Below are 18,889 nucleotides of genomic sequence, written 5' to 3'. Positions count from 1 at the left end.
TCTCCGCCTTGGGAATTTTTGGCCCGCGTCAACACAGCTCGAGAGCTTCACTCCCCGACGACATCGCCCTCTGCCGGTCGCCAACGAGCATGGCTCTGGACAACGTCGAGATGCTGGGCGGCCTGCGTGGCCTGTACCAAGATCTCTCAACGCTCTCAGAGTCGTCTATTCCGAACATTGAACGCCTATGCATGGAGCTCGAAGCTCACATCCAGGATTTCAGGAAACTGCTTGACAAGCCCGCAAAAAGCGACAAAAGCCGACAAGCCGTCCTTTCAGGTTAGTTTACATTTCTCTAGATGTCTTTTAGTAGGTCCACTGGGTTCGTCCGGGGCTTTTTCTGATTCTAGTTGCGCGAGCTATAGGAAAAATCACAGTTGGTGATGTCGAATATGCGATCAACGAGGACTTCCAGCAAGGAGCGCTGCAGCTAGCAGATGCCTTGAATATCGATGAATTGGAAGCGGCGGCTTTATTTATGGCTGCTCAGGATGATGCACGGCAGCTAGATCGGACTCCTCTCATCACGGCGATCATGCAATTCCACGAACGCAGGCACTTCTTGTTAGAATGTTTGCGGCTCATTCTTCGCGAGTCATTTGAAGTCGAAAGGGAGGAGGTGCAAGAACTTATGCAGGAGACTGTCGCTCAGGTTCTTGAAACGAAGAATGGTCCCTTGCGAAATGGATCGCTCTTCGCTAGGAAAGCCATGGATTCCATGGGGGAAATCGAAAAATGGCTGTTTCTTCTTGGCGAACAGGTCCATAAAGCGTCGGTAGTAGGGCAGACAGAGGACCCTGATGTTATGGAAGCCATTGAATATCAAAGAACTAGTCTGGGGCAACAGCATGAGTCTCTGGGGGCGATCCTCTGCTACCTTTTCAAAGGTAACTTTACCAGTTCAGAAGACCTCCGATTGCTTCTGGAAAAGATGCGGAAGTTCGATCGATTTGATATGCTACTGGTCCACTATATCCCTGCCATTATCGCATCGTTTGTTCAATACGGCTCCCCAGAAGGTTCAGGGTCTCTTCGCGAGGCGCGAGGTTTACATCAGACAATCACGGCTTCTAAAGACAGTCAACCCTGGAGCCTGCCTAATTTCCATGCAACTGTGACCGCGCTATGGTTAGCAGTATATAGTGGGTGGTATTTTGATTCTGGACCTGCCTCCCCGCTTCAGGGTATCGACCTCGATAAAGAGTCCGATGATCGTACGAAAAAGTTCATGGCTGCACTAGACGATGGAGCGCTGGACTTCATGCTTGCCATATGTGCCGGACTCAGCAACGATGAATGGCATGACCCTGCTAGGAGAGAATTGGTTTCGCTACTCCTGAAGGAGAGCACGGCCACGGTTCTCGAAGCTGACAACTGTTCGGACTACCTGAAGTCTCTTCTGATGGAGCATCTTGAGATGTTCGCAGAATCCTGCATTGCGAATATGCCGGATGCTGTCCGTATGCTCAAATCTGAGGAAGATCTTCAGAGGCTCAATCAAATCACCGCGCTTCGAGACGGTTTCACTTCTAACTTGCATCGTGGCCTGGTAGAGGCACGGACGCACCTTGAGTCATTCCTCATGGTCATGGCGTTCGCCTTTGAACATCGTCATGATGCCGCGCAAGAATTTTGGGCCGATCCGGAAGGTAACTTGTACGGCTTCTTACAATGGGCGTCAAAACGACAGACTGTTCCTCGCGTCAGCGCCTTCTGCGAGATGCTATGTTCAATATCGGAAGGGGAAGATAACGCTACTGCGGCACATCGATTTCTTTCAGAAGAGGAGAAGTACATGTCTAAGTTCAGGCGATCAGCCTCAATGAATTGGACTCAAATGTTCGCTGAGCTTCAATTCTATGCGACAAAGGTCACCGAAAAGCCATCGACCTCGCAAACCATGCTTCACACACGGAAATCCGAGCCGGCTGATATGAATGAACCAGAGAGTCCTGTGATGTTGACCTGCTATCTTCGTCTGATGGGACACCTCTCTAAGGAGAGTCGGGCAATTAGAGATTGGATGCTACATCATCCGACGTTCAATGTTGTTGGCATCTTGCTGACATTGTCCAGCGGTTCTATTCCTACTCACCTACGGGCAAGTTCCTTCGCTGCTCTGCGATCGCTGATGACGGAGCGTACGTCCGTCGATGGCAACGAAATGTGGCAGTCCATTGATCAATGGATATCTGGGGCCACAGTAAATGCACCCGGCCTTGCTAAGGTTCCCATGGTCTCTAACCCTCCTGTGTGGCATGAGCGACATGCGTTTCAAAGAATTGGGGAGAGTTTCGATCAGACGAACGCATTCGTTTCCCTAATACACACTCTCGTTTCTCCCAGCTCTGATTTGGCCGAAGTTCACTTGTCTCTACCTTTCCCCGAGTCTCTCGGGGCGTCTTATCGAATGCCCGGTATCGAGCCTTACATTGATTTTGTCTTGGGCCAAGCATTAGCCCGAAAAGTCCCCGATTTAGCCGACAACCAAGGCCGACTGCTCGCGTACAACTGCTTGAGTTTCGCCGCGACATGTCTGGCAACATTTAATGAAAATCTTGTGGTTCTCATCAACCAGCCGTCTGTATCGTCGGAGGCGGTTTTAAAATCGTCTTCTCTGAACACTTACATGCGGCTTCATCCGTTTGCTCGTGTATCTGAGTGGCTCTTCAATGAGGATGTCATCAAATCCCTTTTTGCAGTCGCGCATCAGGATGTATCAGAAATTGCCAGAGCCTCATCTGACTCTATCCTTGTCCTTGCTGTGCTCAAGAGCATTGAAGTTATGAACCTGATACTGGAGCTCCAGTCAACTTACCTCAATGTGGTCCGTCCTCTGGTCCGGTCACAGACGGGTGGTAGCAGAACTACGGTCTCCAATTCGTCACTCGCTTCCTTTGAAGACAGCATCCTAAACAACCTGGGTGTAATACCAGATCTCTGTCTCTACTGCGGCACTGGGCATCAGCAATTGACTGTCGCCTCTATGACTCTGTTGGAGAAACTGTCGAGCTCTCGAAAATTAAATAAGATGTCAGCACCCGATTTCTCAAGATGGAAATCTCCAAACAAGATAGTAGAGGTTATGAGCACGGATGTCGATGTGGACAGCGTGGCACGTCCACTAGTATCACAGATGCAACCAGATCCGAGGGAGCTAGAATACGGACCTCAGTCGTCGGGGTATCTCATCAGAGAGAGCCTACTTGGACTTCTGAACAGCTGCCTTGACATGATCACAGACAGGCCATCCTTGGCTCATCTGCTGCTTGGCTTCTCGTGTGTTGGTACGGTGCTCGATGTTGCTCCAGACAGCTTATTCTCAAACGGGATGTCCCTGCTGCATGCTATTGTTGAGTTCATCCAGACTTATCCCGATGAAGCCGATGGTATAATCACGTCCTGGATGGTACATCTGAGGCGTATGGCATTCGAAGTGCTGAAACATCTATGGTCATCTAAACTTTCTTCTCCTTTCGCACTTATGGAATTACGTACTAGTCGCTTCCTCTTCACATCATTCGCGAGTCAGCCAATCATCGGTCCCAGTACTCTATGGGATGGGTTGCCTGTGTCCGCTGAAGAATTCTGGCTCTCCGACTCGGCAACCTCTCTATCAGAGTTTCTGGTGTGTCGGAGTCTCATATATGACTATGTCCTAACAGAAATCCGATCCGCAGCTAAGCTTGGATCTCCGACTCTCCAGGCAGACATTTTATCTACTTTATTCGGAACAACTTCCTTGGAGACTGGTGAGACCGTTTTTAATCCCACCGTCTTCGATCTCTTCGACTTTGCAGACCTGGACATCTCGGGACAGTTTGACCCGCCGAGGTTGAATTTCCTTGCCGATGTGGATTTTGACCTCTGCGCAAAAGCTCAAGCGGACGCTTCTCTGGTCCTATACGACTTGGAAGCTGCTCAAGAACTTGTTCAGCTGAGAAAGGATGAATTGCTTCAGAGTGGCGCCATGAAGCCACAAGATGAAGAGCAATTCGTTGCTGAAGTTGAAGAGCTCATGATCTTCTTGCGCATAACTAATCAGAGCCGTCAAGTCCGGTTTAACCGGTATCTTGCACTCCGATCGTGGACTGAACTCGTCACAGCCATTATCACGTCTTGTGACATAGACAGTGGACGCCAGACGACCTTTATTCTGCATGCCATTCAACTAGCTCTTCCGAAACTGGAGGTCGCCATCATGGAGAACGCATTTGAAGCGATCGAATTAGCACGACTTTCAGAGACACTCATTGGCAAACTTGACTCGGGTGCAACTAAGACGCAGTCCGGCAGGGGTGGAGACGTGATAGATGAGAAACTCTTCCAGCTTTTCCAAATTTGCACTCGCGGCATCACGTCTGCTATTGGAAACCTATCCCTAAGGGAGACATTTTACAATATCTGCTCTCAGTATCTCTCTCGGATCACCTCGTCAGGGCCGCGATACGCCACATTGAGACGCCATAGTCAAAAAACGGTGAAGAGCACCGGCCCTGCCCTTGTCGAGATGATATGTGACGACGCATATGCCGGTCAAGAGACTTGCAGGGTCTCTGCCCTACTTTTATTGAATCTCCTGGCCACTCTGGATAGTCAAGAGAACGCTTTCTACTTAGCGGACTGCATTTCTCAATCAAATTATCTAAGCATGTTCTTAGACGCTGTGCGGGCCTTGCCTACTGAGTTCCGCAACGCTCAAGCTAGCGGTGGGTTTTGCCGTGACCAATTGCGTACGAAAGCTAATTAGATCAATGCAGATACCCCATTATTGTTGTCGTTTTACGAGGCTCTGTTGTCCTTACTCCAGCAACTGTCACAGACCAAGCCAGGGGCTATCCATGTTTTGAACGCTGGTCTTTTCCAGGCAGTACGGCAGTCACAACTTTTCGCTGCTGATCCAGATATCGGAATTGGTATGTATCCCGCCACTGCAGCCCGATTGGCCAAGCTAACTGTTTGCAGACATCGACAACCAAAACTCTCTGCGAAAGTATTACGAGCTTCTACTGTCTGTCATGCGAGTCATTGTCTCTGCCGTCTTAGTGCGTGGAGTACACAATGAGCAAATCTTCGAACAGACGCGGTCTTTCTTGGCAGAAAACCGGCAAAGCATGGTTGGGATATTCAAACGATTTGCGAAAATCGGTGGAGTAACCTCGGCGGGGAGCGACGACATACTCGAAGATCTAGTGAAGTCTTACTTGGTTCTTATCACTGCCACAGACTTTGTCGAGGTGAGTCTTGCATGTTGCTTTCTGTTCCAATGAAGCCATATCTGACGAAAACCCTAGTTTGAGGACGGCGAGTTTAGACAGAGTTCAGGGCCAAAGGTGTTTTCCTAAGGTCGTTTACGAAGTAATGGCATGTGTCACTGCTGCTGGAGGTACTATGACACTGGAGCAATCTATAGGCGTAGGAAAGATATTATATGTCGAATGAATCTGGATTCGGAGTGCCGACCTTATTCTTCAGTAACCTGCCCATTTCGGCGGCGGCTGCAATAGTGTATTGTCCTCGTAGTTGTTCTTAGACAAAGACTAAGGGAAACAAATGGTTATTGAAACGTATCCCAAGGCGAGTTGAAGCTCGTGAATTCTATTCTGCACCGGTACTCTATTAGTTAGTTAACTAGTTAACTAATTGTCGTTGCTTTGTCAGTAGTGTGTATTTATCATTTTCATTTATTCGCCGCAATGACAGCATATATTTGGGAAAATCAGGCTTCCAAGAGGTAAGCCAAATCAATCCTGTACGACGACGATCTAGAGATATCCAAAACGAACTCGATATTTGTTTGAGAAGTGATCCTCTTTATTGTGGTATAAAGGCACTTACAGGGCAGACCCCTCGGTACCCGCGCGGGCGTATTATCTTATCTCCGCCCAAGCTTGCTCCGTCTCCTTCCATCACCTCTCGGCATCATCCCAACAACTTGAACTTGTCTATCGCTCCGTCAGCCGCAGCAACCGTCGAACTCGACATATAATATCCTGCGCATATTGCCATGACCTGACGGTCTGGGTCCCTTCTGAATCAGCGACACCTGTGCCTTCCACTCTCAATAATAGTTCACAGAACAGCACAGGTAGATGCAGCAGAACTCGAGAGCCACGGAACAGAAAGGCGGCAAGCGCAAGTCCATCGGTAAGAGGAAACTCTCCGATCACGGCGAGGCGTCGCAGCAGCAGCAGCAGACTACTATATCAGAATTGCTCGCAAGGAACAATACCCCCCTTGTTAAGGACCAACACCCCGATTCATCCTCACCGTCCACGTATAAGCGACTCCGTCCTTCGTCCCCGTCTGCTAACTCGCCCGCCTTGGACCGAACACAGGACCTTATCTCCCCCGAGAAAATGTATAACTTCTCGAATTCGGAGCCCAAGGCTGGCGGGGTATTTGCGCAGAGGAGCTCAGGATCCGATACCTCTCCTGCAGCTCTGAGAGCCCGAGCTTACAATGCGTCATCACGACCGAGCAACTTCACGCCCCATACCGGTGCGAAGAAACTCGTCGTGAAGAATCTGCGGGCAGGGCCGCGATTAAACCAGGATGCTTACTTTGATAAGGTGTGGGCTCAGCTGGACGCTGCGCTGGTCGCGATCTTCGACAACCGAAAACCGGACACGTCCTTGGAGGAGCTTTATAAGGGGGCCGAGAATGTCTGCCGTCAGGGCCGTGCTGCAGTGCTGGCAAAGAGGTTGCGAGAAGAGTGCAAGGAGCACATATCAGGGAAGCTGCGCCAAGGTCTCCTGAGTCGGAGTGCGGATGGAGATAATGTCGAGGTTTTGCGAGCAGTCGTTGCGGCGTGGAATACATGGAACTCTACGCTGGTATGTCTTCATCGCAAATGGCTATTCACATCTATGCTAATCGGTCCGGGAATTTATAGGTCACCATCCGATGGATATTCTATTATCTGGATCAGTCATTCCTCCTGCATTCGAAAGATTTTCCTGTCATTCATGAAATGGGATTGATCCAGTTCCGCTCTCACATCTTCTCGGATTCAGAACTAAAACCTAAGATCCTCCAAGGTGTCTGTGATCTGATTCTAGCAGATCGAAAGGAAGACAACGCCACGTCACTCGACTCAACATTGCTACGACAGGCGATCGGATTGTTCCACGATCTTGGTGTCTATACAAGTGACTTTGAGCCGCAGTTGCTCGCTGAATCGGAGACTTTCTTCGCCTCCTGGGCTGATGCAGAAGCTGAAAAGTATCTCGCCACGTATGTCGAGAATTCCCACCGTTTGATCGACCGTGAAGTGAGCAGATGCGATCTGTATTCCCTCAGCAGAAGCACAAGACAGAAGCTAGCTGAGCTTCTCGATGAGAACCTTGTCACCCGAAAAGAAGATGTACTGCTCAATCAGAACGAGGTCTTGGGACTACTACGCACTGGCAACCAGATCGCTCTCGAGCGTCTTTATACTTTACTTGAGCGTCGGAATCTCGGGTCGAAGCTTAAATCTGCTTTCAGTGCTCACATAGTAGATGAGGGTTCAACAATCGTGTTTGACCAAGAGAGAGAGTCTGAGATGGTAGTACGGTTACTGGAATTCAAGAAACAGCTTGATGATACGTGGAGGGAATCATTCCACAGGGACGAAGTCCTGGGCCATGCTCTCCGCGAGGCTTTCGAGACGTTCATGAACAAGGGCAAAAAGTCGGAGTCCAGCTGGGGTACTGACAACCCCAAGACGGGTGAGATGATTGCCAAGTACGTTGATATGCTTCTGAAGGGAGGGCTCAAAGTGCTTCCGGGAAGGAAGACGGAGGATGTGTCGTTGGCGGACGAAGATGCGGAACTCAATAGACAACTAGATCAGGTCTTGGATCTATTCCGCTTCGTACACGGAAAGGCTGTCTTCGAAGCGTTCTACAAGAACGATCTCGCACGGCGTCTGTTGATGGGTAGAAGTGCTAGTGACGACGCCGAAAAGAGCATGCTGGCACGGTTAAAGACAGGTAAGTCCCGAGATAGTTACGGCCCTTTTTTGGACCATATTAACACCGAATCTTCAGAATGCGGATCTAGCTTCACGCACAATCTAGAATCGATGTTCAAGGACATGGACTTGGCTCGCGATGAGATGGCATCTTTCAATTCCCTGCAGCGCGAACGACGAGAGAAGCGTGAATTGGACCTCAATGTGCACGTGCTGTCGTCCGCTGCCTGGCCTACGTATCCCGACGTCCCCGTACGGATACCGCAAAACGTCCAGAAGGCTATCAACGGCTTCGAGCAGTTCTACCACAACAAATATAATGGCCGGAAACTCCACTGGAAGCACCAATTGGCACACTGCCAGCTGCGAGCCCGTTTCCCCAAGGGTGACAAGGAGCTTGTGGTTAGTTCCTTCCAGGCTATCGTACTATTGCTCTTCAACGATGTACCTGAAGGTGAAACACTCAGTTACCCTCAGATCCAAGAAGCCACAGGACTTTGTGAGTGCCTCCTTCCCCCCTTTTGTCGATTCCAATATGATACAATTGCTGACTAGTCCATAGCCGATCCGGAGCTGAAACGGACGCTGCAATCGCTTGCATGCGCCAAATATCGGGTGTTGTCGAAGAAGCCGAAGGGCAAGGATATCAGCCCGACTGATGTATTCGCATACAACGCCAGCTTCTCGGACGCGAAGATGAGGATCAAGATCAACCAGATCCAGCTAAAGGAGACGAAGGAAGAGAACAAGACGACCCACGAGCGGGTGGCGGCCGACCGACATTACGAGACCCAGGCGGCTATTGTTCGGATTATGAAGAGTCGCAAGATCATCACGCACGCGGAATTGGTGGCGGAGGTAATCAAGGCGACGCGGAGTCGTGGTGTGCTAGAACCTGCTGAGATCAAGAAGAACATTGAGAAGTATGACAACACCACCTGCTCCCCACCTGATTTGAAACGCGGCCACTGACCTTTTTCTCTTTTTGCGCATTAGGTTGATCGAGAAGGATTACATGGAACGTGAAGAGGGTAACCGGTACTCGTACCTTGCATAGATGGTGCTTGGAGTTTGTCAGACTCGTTGTAAGGAGAGAGAGACACGAAATTACGAATTGGACAATGGAGACACCCTGTTGTTGTATATGCTGGTGTTCGGTAGAAATTCAAAGCGTTGCGAAGTGTATTTAGGATACATTGATCGATTCACAATTGGTATACCGAACCGTTAAGTAGTTAGTTACTTAGCCTGGGGGCTGTTCCGGATCCCAGCAGAGCTCTTCCCCGCCGTGGGCCAAGCGGGAGGTCAACTGTTTCCTTAATCTATTATTATTCAGTTCTTGTCATTCCAGCCTAGCAGATTGATCCTCTACCGTTTTCTTCTTGCCCTTTCTCTTTTCAGCCGACAGAATGGAGACACAGTCTGCCCCGGTCACTCTGCCGTCCTTATCGACAACCACACGGCGGCACGGCATTTCCTCTTTCTTCGATCATGCAGACTTGCCCCTCTCCAACTGCGCCATCTTCCCACACTACCTACCTAGGTAATTGCTCTCCAGCTTCTAGAAGTCCTGAGCTAGCCTATAAAACGAAATGGTCGTTGGACCCGATTCCCAGAATGCTGGGATACAGGCGGATGTACTGGAATCCATCTGGAGTTTTCCGCAGCGCCGGTCTAGTCGAACCAGGGACGCTTTCTTCAGGGACCATAGAAAGATAATGTCCTAGCGTACGGGGCAGTCTAAGTACTCTATCTACGGAGTACTCAGGAGTATGTCACTTTCCCTCGCGAACAACGTGGGATGCGCATTGCACAGTGCATCGTTGACTTTCTTTTCCTTTCCTCTAGACCGTGTCCTATACTTCATCGGTCTCGATCTGTATATGGTTAATTAGCAGCTTCGATCCGAGAAGAATAACAGTAACTGATTGTCTGGGACTGATGCACGATGCAACACAGCCCATGGGAGTGCGACAAATCCGGATATTGCCGTATTGGGAACCGCGCGGGATTACCGCTTAGGGGAATCCGGGGTATGAGCAACAAGAGCTGCGAGATCCAGACCCGGAAGGCAAACCGCTCTTCTCGTCAAGCCATCAGCAATGGAGACACCGCGAAAAGAGGGAAGACGTGGAATAATGCTACAGGATCCCGGCGCCCGTTGGGACTCCAGAAGTCGTACGGGAATACCTCCTGTGCTCATGCGGAGGGCGAGGAGCAGAGGTGGGACAGCAGCATGCTCTGCTACATAAAAGAGCTGCCCATCAGGTAGCTCTCTCGTCCGACCTCTGCGTTCTTTTTACTCCAGTGGATTGGACGTCCATTGCGGTTCATTGTTTGTGGACAGGTATCACTCGTGACACTAAGTACTACTGCTGCGCTCATCTCGTGGACCAGCTCACCTCCGCTTGAGCCTCCTGTCTCCCAGCGCAATTCAATTCGCATGACCTCTCAGCAGGTAAGGATTCTCCTCTTCTGTCCAATAGCTGTCCATCATCCCCCTTGGGGAAATGCTATGAGATTCTTTTTATCCGTGGAACTTTGAAGGGAACAGAGATCCTACGGTCCCCGCATCAACAACAGAGCCCGCAGACAGGCCGTGCGAATACAGTCATTTCTTTCCTCGGCTTATGGCACAACGTTACCAACGCTTTCTCTCGTTTACGATCATATCCAATAATTACCCATACTCGATGGACGCTGCTGACCATGGACCTCTTTTTCTGCGCGACCAGGTTCCCCACTTCATCCCCGCCATTCACCAGGTATAGAGTGTCATGCGGAGTACTGTTCAATATATGATTATTTCTCCCGGGGGATCTCTGTTCAGTTTTTGATCTGGTTAAGAATTGGGAAATCTTTGAATATTTGGCATCCGCGATTGTTTTTCTCTAGTGGACGCGAATCGTGCCAATAACCTTCTCGGCGTCATATTCCATTCCAGTATAGATCGCATTTCACCATGCAGTGTACGTCCTTAACCCAAACCCACATCTTTTGGCCGACTCCAGCAGCCCACTTCCCATCTGCTAGCCAGCTCTCTAAGCAAACTACTGCGGTATTCGTTTTACTGACAATATGCGATTTTTCAGCTAAGCATTTCTTTACGGACCCTAACAAGTTGGTCATTGATGCGCTTCGGTCCCTGACGCTCACGAATCCGTCTCTGGAATTCGATCAGGAGAATAAGATCATTTTCCGCCGGCCTGATGAATCTTCAAAGAGCAAGGTCTCCATCATTTCCGGAGGTGGTTCTGGCCATGAGCCCGCTTTTGCTGGATATGTGGGCAAAGGAATTCTGACGGCCTCCGTGGCTGGAACTATCTTCGCCTCGCCCTCGGCAGAGCAAGTGCGCCGAGCGGCAATGGAGCGTGTCGCGACGGACAAGGGTGTTCTGATCATCATGAACAACTATACGGGAGATGTCCTGAACTTCGGTATGGCCGTTGAGAAGGCCAAGGCCGCTGGAATCAAGACCGAATTCTTCCCCATGGCAGATGATGTGGGAGTCGGACGCAAGAAGAGTGGAAAGGTCGGTCGACGAGGTATTGCTGGCGGTATCTTGATATTGAAGATTGTCGGAGCGTTGGCGGAAACTGGGTGAGTGGGCCGTCTACCCATGGGCGAGACGCTCGTCGTCGTATGATTATAGTTTGGAGAGTTAGTACCAGACTAATAGTTGAACAGTGCTTCCCTCGAGGATGTCTACGGAGTCGCAAAGCTCACAAACGAGAACCTGGTATCGCTAGGCGCCTCCCTCGAGCATGTCCATGTCCCTGGCCGCGAGATCGACCCCAGTGCGGAAACGCTTCCCCCTGGCGTGGTGGAAGTGGGCATGGGAATCCATAACGAGCCTGGATCCCACCGCATAAAGTTTACCATGGAAGAGCTGATAAAGACAATGCTCCTACAACTTCTGGACCACAACGACAAGGACCGTGCTTTCATAACCCGCGAACCTGACGACAAGTTTGTATTATTCGTCAACAACCTGGGAGGTGTAAGCACTCTGGAACTGTCCGGCATCACAAGCGAAGTGTACAGACAACTCGAGAAAGACTACAAGATCTCCCCTGTCCGCACGATCCAGGGTGCTTTCCAGACCAGTCTGAACGGTCTGGGATTCAGCATATCGCTTCTTAAGCTTGCAGACACTGGCCTGGGGCCTGGCAAGTCCCTGCTAGAGCTTATCGACGCTCCTGCTGAAGCAGTAGGCTGGACCGCTCCTATCACAACATCAACATGGGAGCGCGCAAATGAAAAGGGGACTGAACTCCCGAAGACCAAGCTCCCTGAAGAGCAACCTAGCAATTTGAAGAGTAAGCATATATATACTATAACCCCCCGCCGTCACAATCCACACACAGTCACATCATAGCTAACAAGCACCCACCAGCCGATCCTATCGCCCTAAAGACCATTCTCACAGCTGGTCTCAAGCGCATCATCGCCGCCGAGCCACAAGTAACACATTTCGACACCATCGTCGGCGACGGCGACTGCGGCATTGGCCTCAAGCGCGGCGCAGAGGCCGTTCTCGCAAAGATCCAAGACCCCTCCACCAACCTAACCGACGTCGTCAACGCAGTCAACCAAATCACCAACGTCGTCGAAAATGTCATGGACGGCACATCAGGAGCCATCTATTCCATTGGCCTCAATGCTCTCTCGCACGGTCTCCGCGCCCAGGACAAAGGAAGCAGTGCTACTCAAGTCACTGCCGAAACCTGGTCTGAGGCAGTCAGGTACTCCATCTCCGCTCTGGGTAGATACACGCCCGCCCAGCCTGGAGACCGCACTCTCATGGACGCCCTTGTGCCTTTCTCTAAGAAACTGATCGAGACGAAGGACATCAAGGCTGCCGCTAAAGCAGCCCAGGAAGGTACCGAGGCTACCAAGAGCATGAAAGCCAGTCTGGGTCGTGCGGTCTACGTTGGCGGCGAGGATGAATGGGTTGGGAAGATTCCTGATCCTGGCGCTTATGGACTTAGTGAGTTCCTTACGGGGTTGGCTGAGGCGGCTTAACTAGAAGATGAAAATGAAAGCAAAAAGAGAGAGAGAGAGAAATGAAAATAATACGCACATCCTCTCATGTTTGTGTTATTTATTTATTTATGATTTGATATGATGATTCGCTCATGGACATCTTCGCCCCTTTTGAGAAGGATAAATATATAAATATACATATATTTTTTGGTATAAGTCGATATGGTACAGAACTCCTATATTCACCAGGATATCCAACTTTGCTTCAGGTGTCAAAATTCTATCCGCTGTAAGCGGCTACACTTATGACTGGGAGTCTGATTTATGCTTTTAAACTTTTTTTTATTTGCTCGTTCCCATTCCCTGGACATTGGTTTTCGAGAACGGCAGGACTTGCAGCATAATTAAATAAATTGCCTTTCCCTTTCCAACCGTCGGGAACAGTGATCAAATCAAGGGAAAGCCTTTTTTTTAAGCAGATACAGAACGCCATTTTACCCATTCCTCTGTTTTCGAAGTGCGTGTGAGATATTCGTCACTGCTATCCCTTGTAGAAACGGGATTCTTTTTAAAAAGCAAGATATAGCTCCATCGTAGAACACGACCTCCGGGACGACATCTGCACAGCGTAGGTAGGTCCCAGGCCATTACGCGGGAACGATGTAGATAAGTCGATACTGCGGCAGAGGCTCATTCCGGAGTTCAGATGTGATGACACAGGCGGCGTGGTTTAGGATTAGAAGAGAATCGAGAAATCGAGAAATCGAGCGTGGCACCTTCAGCTCAGCAGGACCAGGATGACGGAGTCGCCACGCAGAAACCTATAACCGCAGGTCAGTAATCGGATGGCGAGAATACCTAGAGGAAAACGAGGGAACTCCGGCCGAGAGAAGGACATAGCGTGGCAACATATGCGGCGTAGCTATCAGGTCTACGGTTGACCTAAAAATAAGAGGGATCATGCAACTCACAACTTGCTGACGAAGCGGTCCTTGTTAACTCCCTTTCCCTTTCCACCCTTGGGCTTCTCTGTCCACATCTCCTTGACTGAGAGAGAGTTAGAACGTTCCATGAACAATTTGGGATCATCCATTATTCGTCAGGACAGGCTTACCATTCTCAAGAACCATGTTGCAATGACGGTCAAAGGCCTTAACACGCGCCAACAGCCTTGAGACAAAAGGGGAACAGTCAGTCAAAGGTAAGCTAGAATATAGAGTATAGATCGATGATTGCGATCAGAGATACATACTTGCGGTTATTCCGGCAGGAGATCAGAACCTGGGTATGCGTGCGCGTCGCAGTCTGCAGCAGAGACAGCGGTCCTGCGGTCAACTCGTGCTCCTCCACCAGCGCGACCTCATACTCGCTAGACGTCCGACAGTCAGTATGCGATCGTACTCTGACGTCTAGAAATATATGACGGGATGCGGGGCAAGCCGTGGACGGCATAAAACGGTCGATGGTCCAGGCAACAGAGAGAAAGACTGCAACAATACATCAAGGCTAAAGAAAGTAACCTACGTCAGTTCGCTGCGGGGCTTGTTCAGCAGATCTCTGTAGAGTCGCGCAAGAAGGTCAGCATATTTCCATCGACAGGGATATGAGGGAGTCTAGGGGCTGCAGCCAGGGTCTATGACTCATCAGAGCGTAGACGCGGAGCATCTGAAGACTTACTGGATCTTGGTGTCGGACATGGTGCCGTATAAGAAAGAAGACAGAGGACTGCTGCTGGAGAGAGACTTGGATGCTCTGCGATCTTCGGATTCCCCAGAGAAGCAGCTGGAGAGCTTGGCGGGTCACGTGCGGCGCGTGTTTGCCGTGTTTGGCGCTTTGATCTCACGAGCTCGCGATTGGCTGCGTCACGTCGCGTACACGCTTGAGATCCAAGTTGAACTTGGGTAGTTAAACTATTCGATCCCATCCCACGACTCAAGGGATCTTCTCTCCCCAACCTCCCCGCGAGCCATTGACTTGCTCCTGCGGCAGGCTATCGCTTCCTCTGCCATATATCTTCACGGTGGCTCCCATTTTCTCCTCTATATATTACTCAACTCGTCCTCCACCACTCATCTTACGCTCTCCTACATACCAGAGCCCCGCTGGCTAGGACTTCCATACCACTGCGACCTGCGTTGCATACCCGTCTATTCTCCTAGTCGACGGCACTAATCTCGTCTACGACAGCTGGAAGACTTCTTCTGCAGCTCACACTGTCATCAGTTGTCCTGTTCCAGCTTCAATTTCTCCTCAGTACACCTTCAATTTTCAGCGTCGGGCCGACTCGCAAACGCGAACACTACACGTCACTTGCAGCTCGACCACGGTTTGAAAAAGCTCGTCTTCCTACAGATCTCGTCACCTCCCTGCGTATGGTAGCAACGACTTGCCGGCGGGATGGAATCTCAGGACGGTATATCCGTCCGCTCTATGAGGCGTAAGTTCCTTCTCTCACGCTGTGCGGACGCTCTGTTCTAATGGCTACTCTTGCCAAATGCAGTCAAGGTGCTCTATACCTTCGATGACGAGAACAAGACGAATTGCCTTGCCCGGTGGCCTCATCTGCTCGATATTCAAACCGCCTACCTTGACGAACAGACTCAGATCGGTGTCATCGAGTTGAAAACATGTATCCAAGCCATTGTGTCTGCTAGGTACGCGGTGCCTGTTTCCCGGATCATGCATCGGATCCTTTGCTCACTGGACGTGCTAGCCCTGAGCTGGTGGCTAAATTAGGTCAAGACTACACTGTTTATGCTTACGATTACTCGGAATATGAGACGCCGCTGGTCGGTCAGGGAATGTTGTCATGGGTCCTCGCTTCCGCTTCGCCCACGCCGAACGCACCTGCCCATCAATCGAGAACCATCGTCACCGGTCGTGTGTGCAAGAACGTGCTGGGGTTGTTTTCTAAAGGAGCCCAAGAAACATTGGAGGTCAAACTGAGACTGGTGCCCGTTCCGACGGTTATGCAGAGCGAGTATCTCACCAGCATGCAGAAGTATCGCGAACTGAGCAAGGTCATTCCGCAAGAATTCGATGCTCGAGCATGGACGAGTTTTATTCAGCAGAACCCTGGCTTATTTGCCCCTAACAAACGTCCTCAAGTGACTGACCGTACCACCTCCCCTCTGGATGCCTCGGGAATCGAAAAATTTCACCAGCTTCTCAGTGAAGGTTCTACGCCAAGGGAGTTTCCCACCATGCATGGCAATGAGCCTTTCCAGGCTGGCTCCCCGGCTCAGTCAACGTTCGCAGCAGCACCCAGCAGAGATTCGACTCCTAGCGGCTTCCGGCCTACGAGCAGCCAGCAGACCAAACGTGGAGCTAGCGAGGCCTTCAGGCCTTCCTCGAGAACATCTACACGTGATGGAGAGCTTCAGAGACATCCGTCGTATTCTGCCTCTCGCAGGGGGTCTGTGCAGTCAGGATATGGCAGTTCGGATGAGATAGGCGACCAGCAGCCGAGAAAGAGGGCTAAACTGTACAGGGCAGATGGGCCTAGCAGTGTCGACATGAACATTGAGAGGCAGTCTGCTTCCCTCCGCGTCGCAGCAAGCACGGCTGCTTCGGTTCGCATCCATCGTCCAACTCCCGTCAATCCTGCAGTTGCTTCGGCCAGGGGATCTAACGAAGAACCAATCCGGCCACCTACTCCGATCTCTGGTCCTGATGATATGCCTCGTCGGGTACGCCCCGCTCCAAGTCTGCTTCGCGAGGCCTCTTCTCAGAGCACTGCTCAGTATAACTCACCTTATGCCATGAGTGATGACCGCCCCTCCGCGGAACCGAATGCTCACTCCCCGGAAGAGGTTCGCTACCATGGGATCTTTGAGCCTTCTATAAGTATGCCATCATCTCCGCCCATCGTGGACAATGGATTCCCAAACAGGTCTAGCCCTGTCCTTCCACCAGTACCCATGGACCCTGACTCTGGCTTCATGAGTGGCACGCTCGAAGACCTCTTGGATGACGACACATGTCTACGTACCAATATGGATGACGATGTCGTAACTCCTGGCCACTGCAGAAAGGAGATCTCCAGTGACACGGCAAGAAACGAGCATACTGGCGCTTCTAACACCCAGGAAACCTCTCCGGTCACTACACACCGTGCTTCGGTTCCGCAACACGACAACTACTTGGCTAGTGACGGACCGGCAGCTCCATCGCCGAAGGATTCCACTCCTACACTTCCTGCTCGAAGGGCCGGGTCCAGGCCCTCTTCAAGAGCAAGCGCAAGGCAGCCCCCGAAACCGTTGGCACCAGCACCCATGTCGCAGAGCGAGATTGAACAGCTCATGAGTGCAATCCCGGCGAGTGACCCTGTCTTGCAACATTCTCACTCGTGGAATGGGCCGATGAGTGACTTCTCCGCCATCGAAACACCAGCTCCACTCCCTGTCGATGATGGAAAGGTAAGAAGCGGGGCTGGCGCGAGACGTGTGAAACAGGTCCAGGCACGCCTCGACAAATGTATCCGTGATGGACAAGTTCCTCCTTTCTGTGAGAACTGTGGCGCTATTGAAACTCCTACCTGGCGAAGGGCCTGGTCAAAAGAGATGGAGGGCAGTGAACAAGAGGCCAACGATTTCGCTAGAGACAACACAATCTTGTTCTGGCAGGTCGTGGAGAGGGATCAGGAAAATAAGGAGAAAGTCATCAAATTCAAGGTCTTCAAAAAGACCCTCGCCGACACAGATAACGACTATGTGCAAGTGCTCCTCTGCAATCCCTGTGGCTTGTGGCTTCATAAGTTCAAGCACATGCGACCTGAGAACAAGTGGAATAAGCCAGCCAAGGACAAGAGAAAACGAGCTACAAGGCATAAAAAGGGGCCCCTTTCCGGCGGAGGTAACACTGCAACCCGGGGCCGCAGCCGAACTGAGGAATCGAAGCCTCCCGAGTCCTCTCCAGGGCGTTCCGATGCTTCTTCTCCTGCTGCGGAAGAGGGAATCACTCCGCACGCGGAGAATGATCGTGACAATAATGAGGAACAGCAGGATGGATCTTCAAGCCGACGCCGTGCTAACAGCGTAGAGCCTCGGGGCTCCACGGACACTTCTCAGCGCCGTTGGCAAGAACAGGATGCGATAGAGGCTCTCCGGCGGGCAATCCAATCGAGTCCAGCTCGCAATCTCCAGGTGCGGAATGTCGCAGCATCCGAGGAGAATCTTACACCAAAACCAGTCAGAAGAAACTTGTTTCCGAACGCGCAGGACCAAGGAGCTATGAAAATGTTGGGCGATTCGTTGATGAACAGCCCTCGGCGTAGTCCTCGGGTCGCTTCTCAAAACTCGGCAAAGGAGTCTGCGGACAAGGAAAACCATCATCCTGTTTCTCATGATGATCTGGACGACCTATTCGAGAGTCCTACCTTCGAATTCGATCCGCCTGCAAGTCCAACCCCGAGAAGACGCGGCGGGCCGGTTGGAGAGAAGCGACTTTCCTTGCCTCTCTCGCCTACTCCCGGGAATGGAAGAGCAGGGAGCTCGAGAACGACACCCAGCAAGTCGACTTCAGAGAGCCTGCAGCGTGTCCAGGGGGCGTCACCAGGATCTACTCCTCGTGGACCGAAGCCCAGCAAGCAATTTGGGTCTAATGTTCCCAAGTTTCCTTCGCTCCACGGCAACAGTCCTCATTCTAGAAACTATGAGGTTATTGACGGTATGATAATGGACATCTTCGATGAAGACGCCGCCTCGATAACACAGACGGACTCATTTGACCCCTTTGAGCCGCCTAAGAATTGGGTGGACTGGATTCCTTCGGATTATGTATCGCCCGGTGGATCCGAAGCCGGTCAGCAGCGTACAGGCCAAGGGCGCCATTTCAGCAACCCTGATGAATCGGACGATCTCATCAACGCGATCCTTTCTGATCCTGCTGTTCATAAGGCAAACCTCCATAACTCTCAATTCGGACACCTTCTCTTCGACGGTACCG

The 18,889-nt window shown here is 51.0% G+C and overlaps 3 protein-coding genes across 3 annotated transcripts; 2 read left to right on the top strand and 1 right to left on the bottom strand.

Annotated features, from left to right (window-relative positions):
• The first annotated feature begins 34 nt into the window (after window positions 1-34).
• On the top strand, window positions 35-9,316 carry C8Q69DRAFT_492373 (cullin-4B). The gene is made up of 9 exons (XM_028632169.1): window positions 35-279; window positions 366-4,709; window positions 4,761-4,916; window positions 4,966-5,237; window positions 6,099-6,836; window positions 6,896-7,976; window positions 8,034-8,456; window positions 8,520-8,880; window positions 8,954-9,316. The coding sequence occupies exons 1-9, from the start codon at window positions 90-92 to the stop codon at window positions 9,012-9,014; spliced, it is 7,626 nt and encodes a 2,541-aa protein (XP_028484399.1). The 5' UTR covers window positions 35-89; the 3' UTR covers window positions 9,015-9,316.
• A 1,603-nt stretch (window positions 9,317-10,919) lies between these two features.
• On the top strand, window positions 10,920-12,982 carry C8Q69DRAFT_403876 (putative dihydroxyacetone kinase; the record flags this gene model as incomplete). The annotated part of the gene is made up of 3 exons (XM_028628018.1): window positions 10,920-11,557; window positions 11,645-12,276; window positions 12,354-12,982. 3 exons carry the CDS (start codon window positions 10,920-10,922, stop codon window positions 12,980-12,982), a joined length of 1,899 nt encoding a protein of 632 aa, XP_028484398.1.
• A 739-nt stretch (window positions 12,983-13,721) lies between these two features.
• Window positions 13,722-14,640, bottom strand: C8Q69DRAFT_508114 (putative small nuclear ribonucleo protein SmD2; the record flags this gene model as incomplete). The annotated part of the gene is made up of 6 exons (XM_028632947.1): window positions 13,722-13,764; window positions 13,915-13,990; window positions 14,058-14,113; window positions 14,196-14,312; window positions 14,468-14,500; window positions 14,621-14,640. 6 exons carry the CDS (start codon window positions 14,638-14,640, stop codon window positions 13,722-13,724), a joined length of 345 nt encoding a protein of 114 aa, XP_028484397.1.
• Between the last annotated feature and the right edge of the window lie 4,249 nt (window positions 14,641-18,889).

Source organism: Paecilomyces variotii (genome assembly GCF_004022145.1).
Source record: "Paecilomyces variotii strain CBS 101075 chromosome Unknown C8Q69scaffold_7, whole genome shotgun sequence".
Classification (NCBI taxonomy): Eukaryota; Fungi; Ascomycota; class Eurotiomycetes; order Eurotiales; family Thermoascaceae; genus Paecilomyces; species Paecilomyces variotii.
Note: the sequence above shows the minus strand (reverse complement) of the source record. Positions and strands in the feature narration are given on the sequence as shown.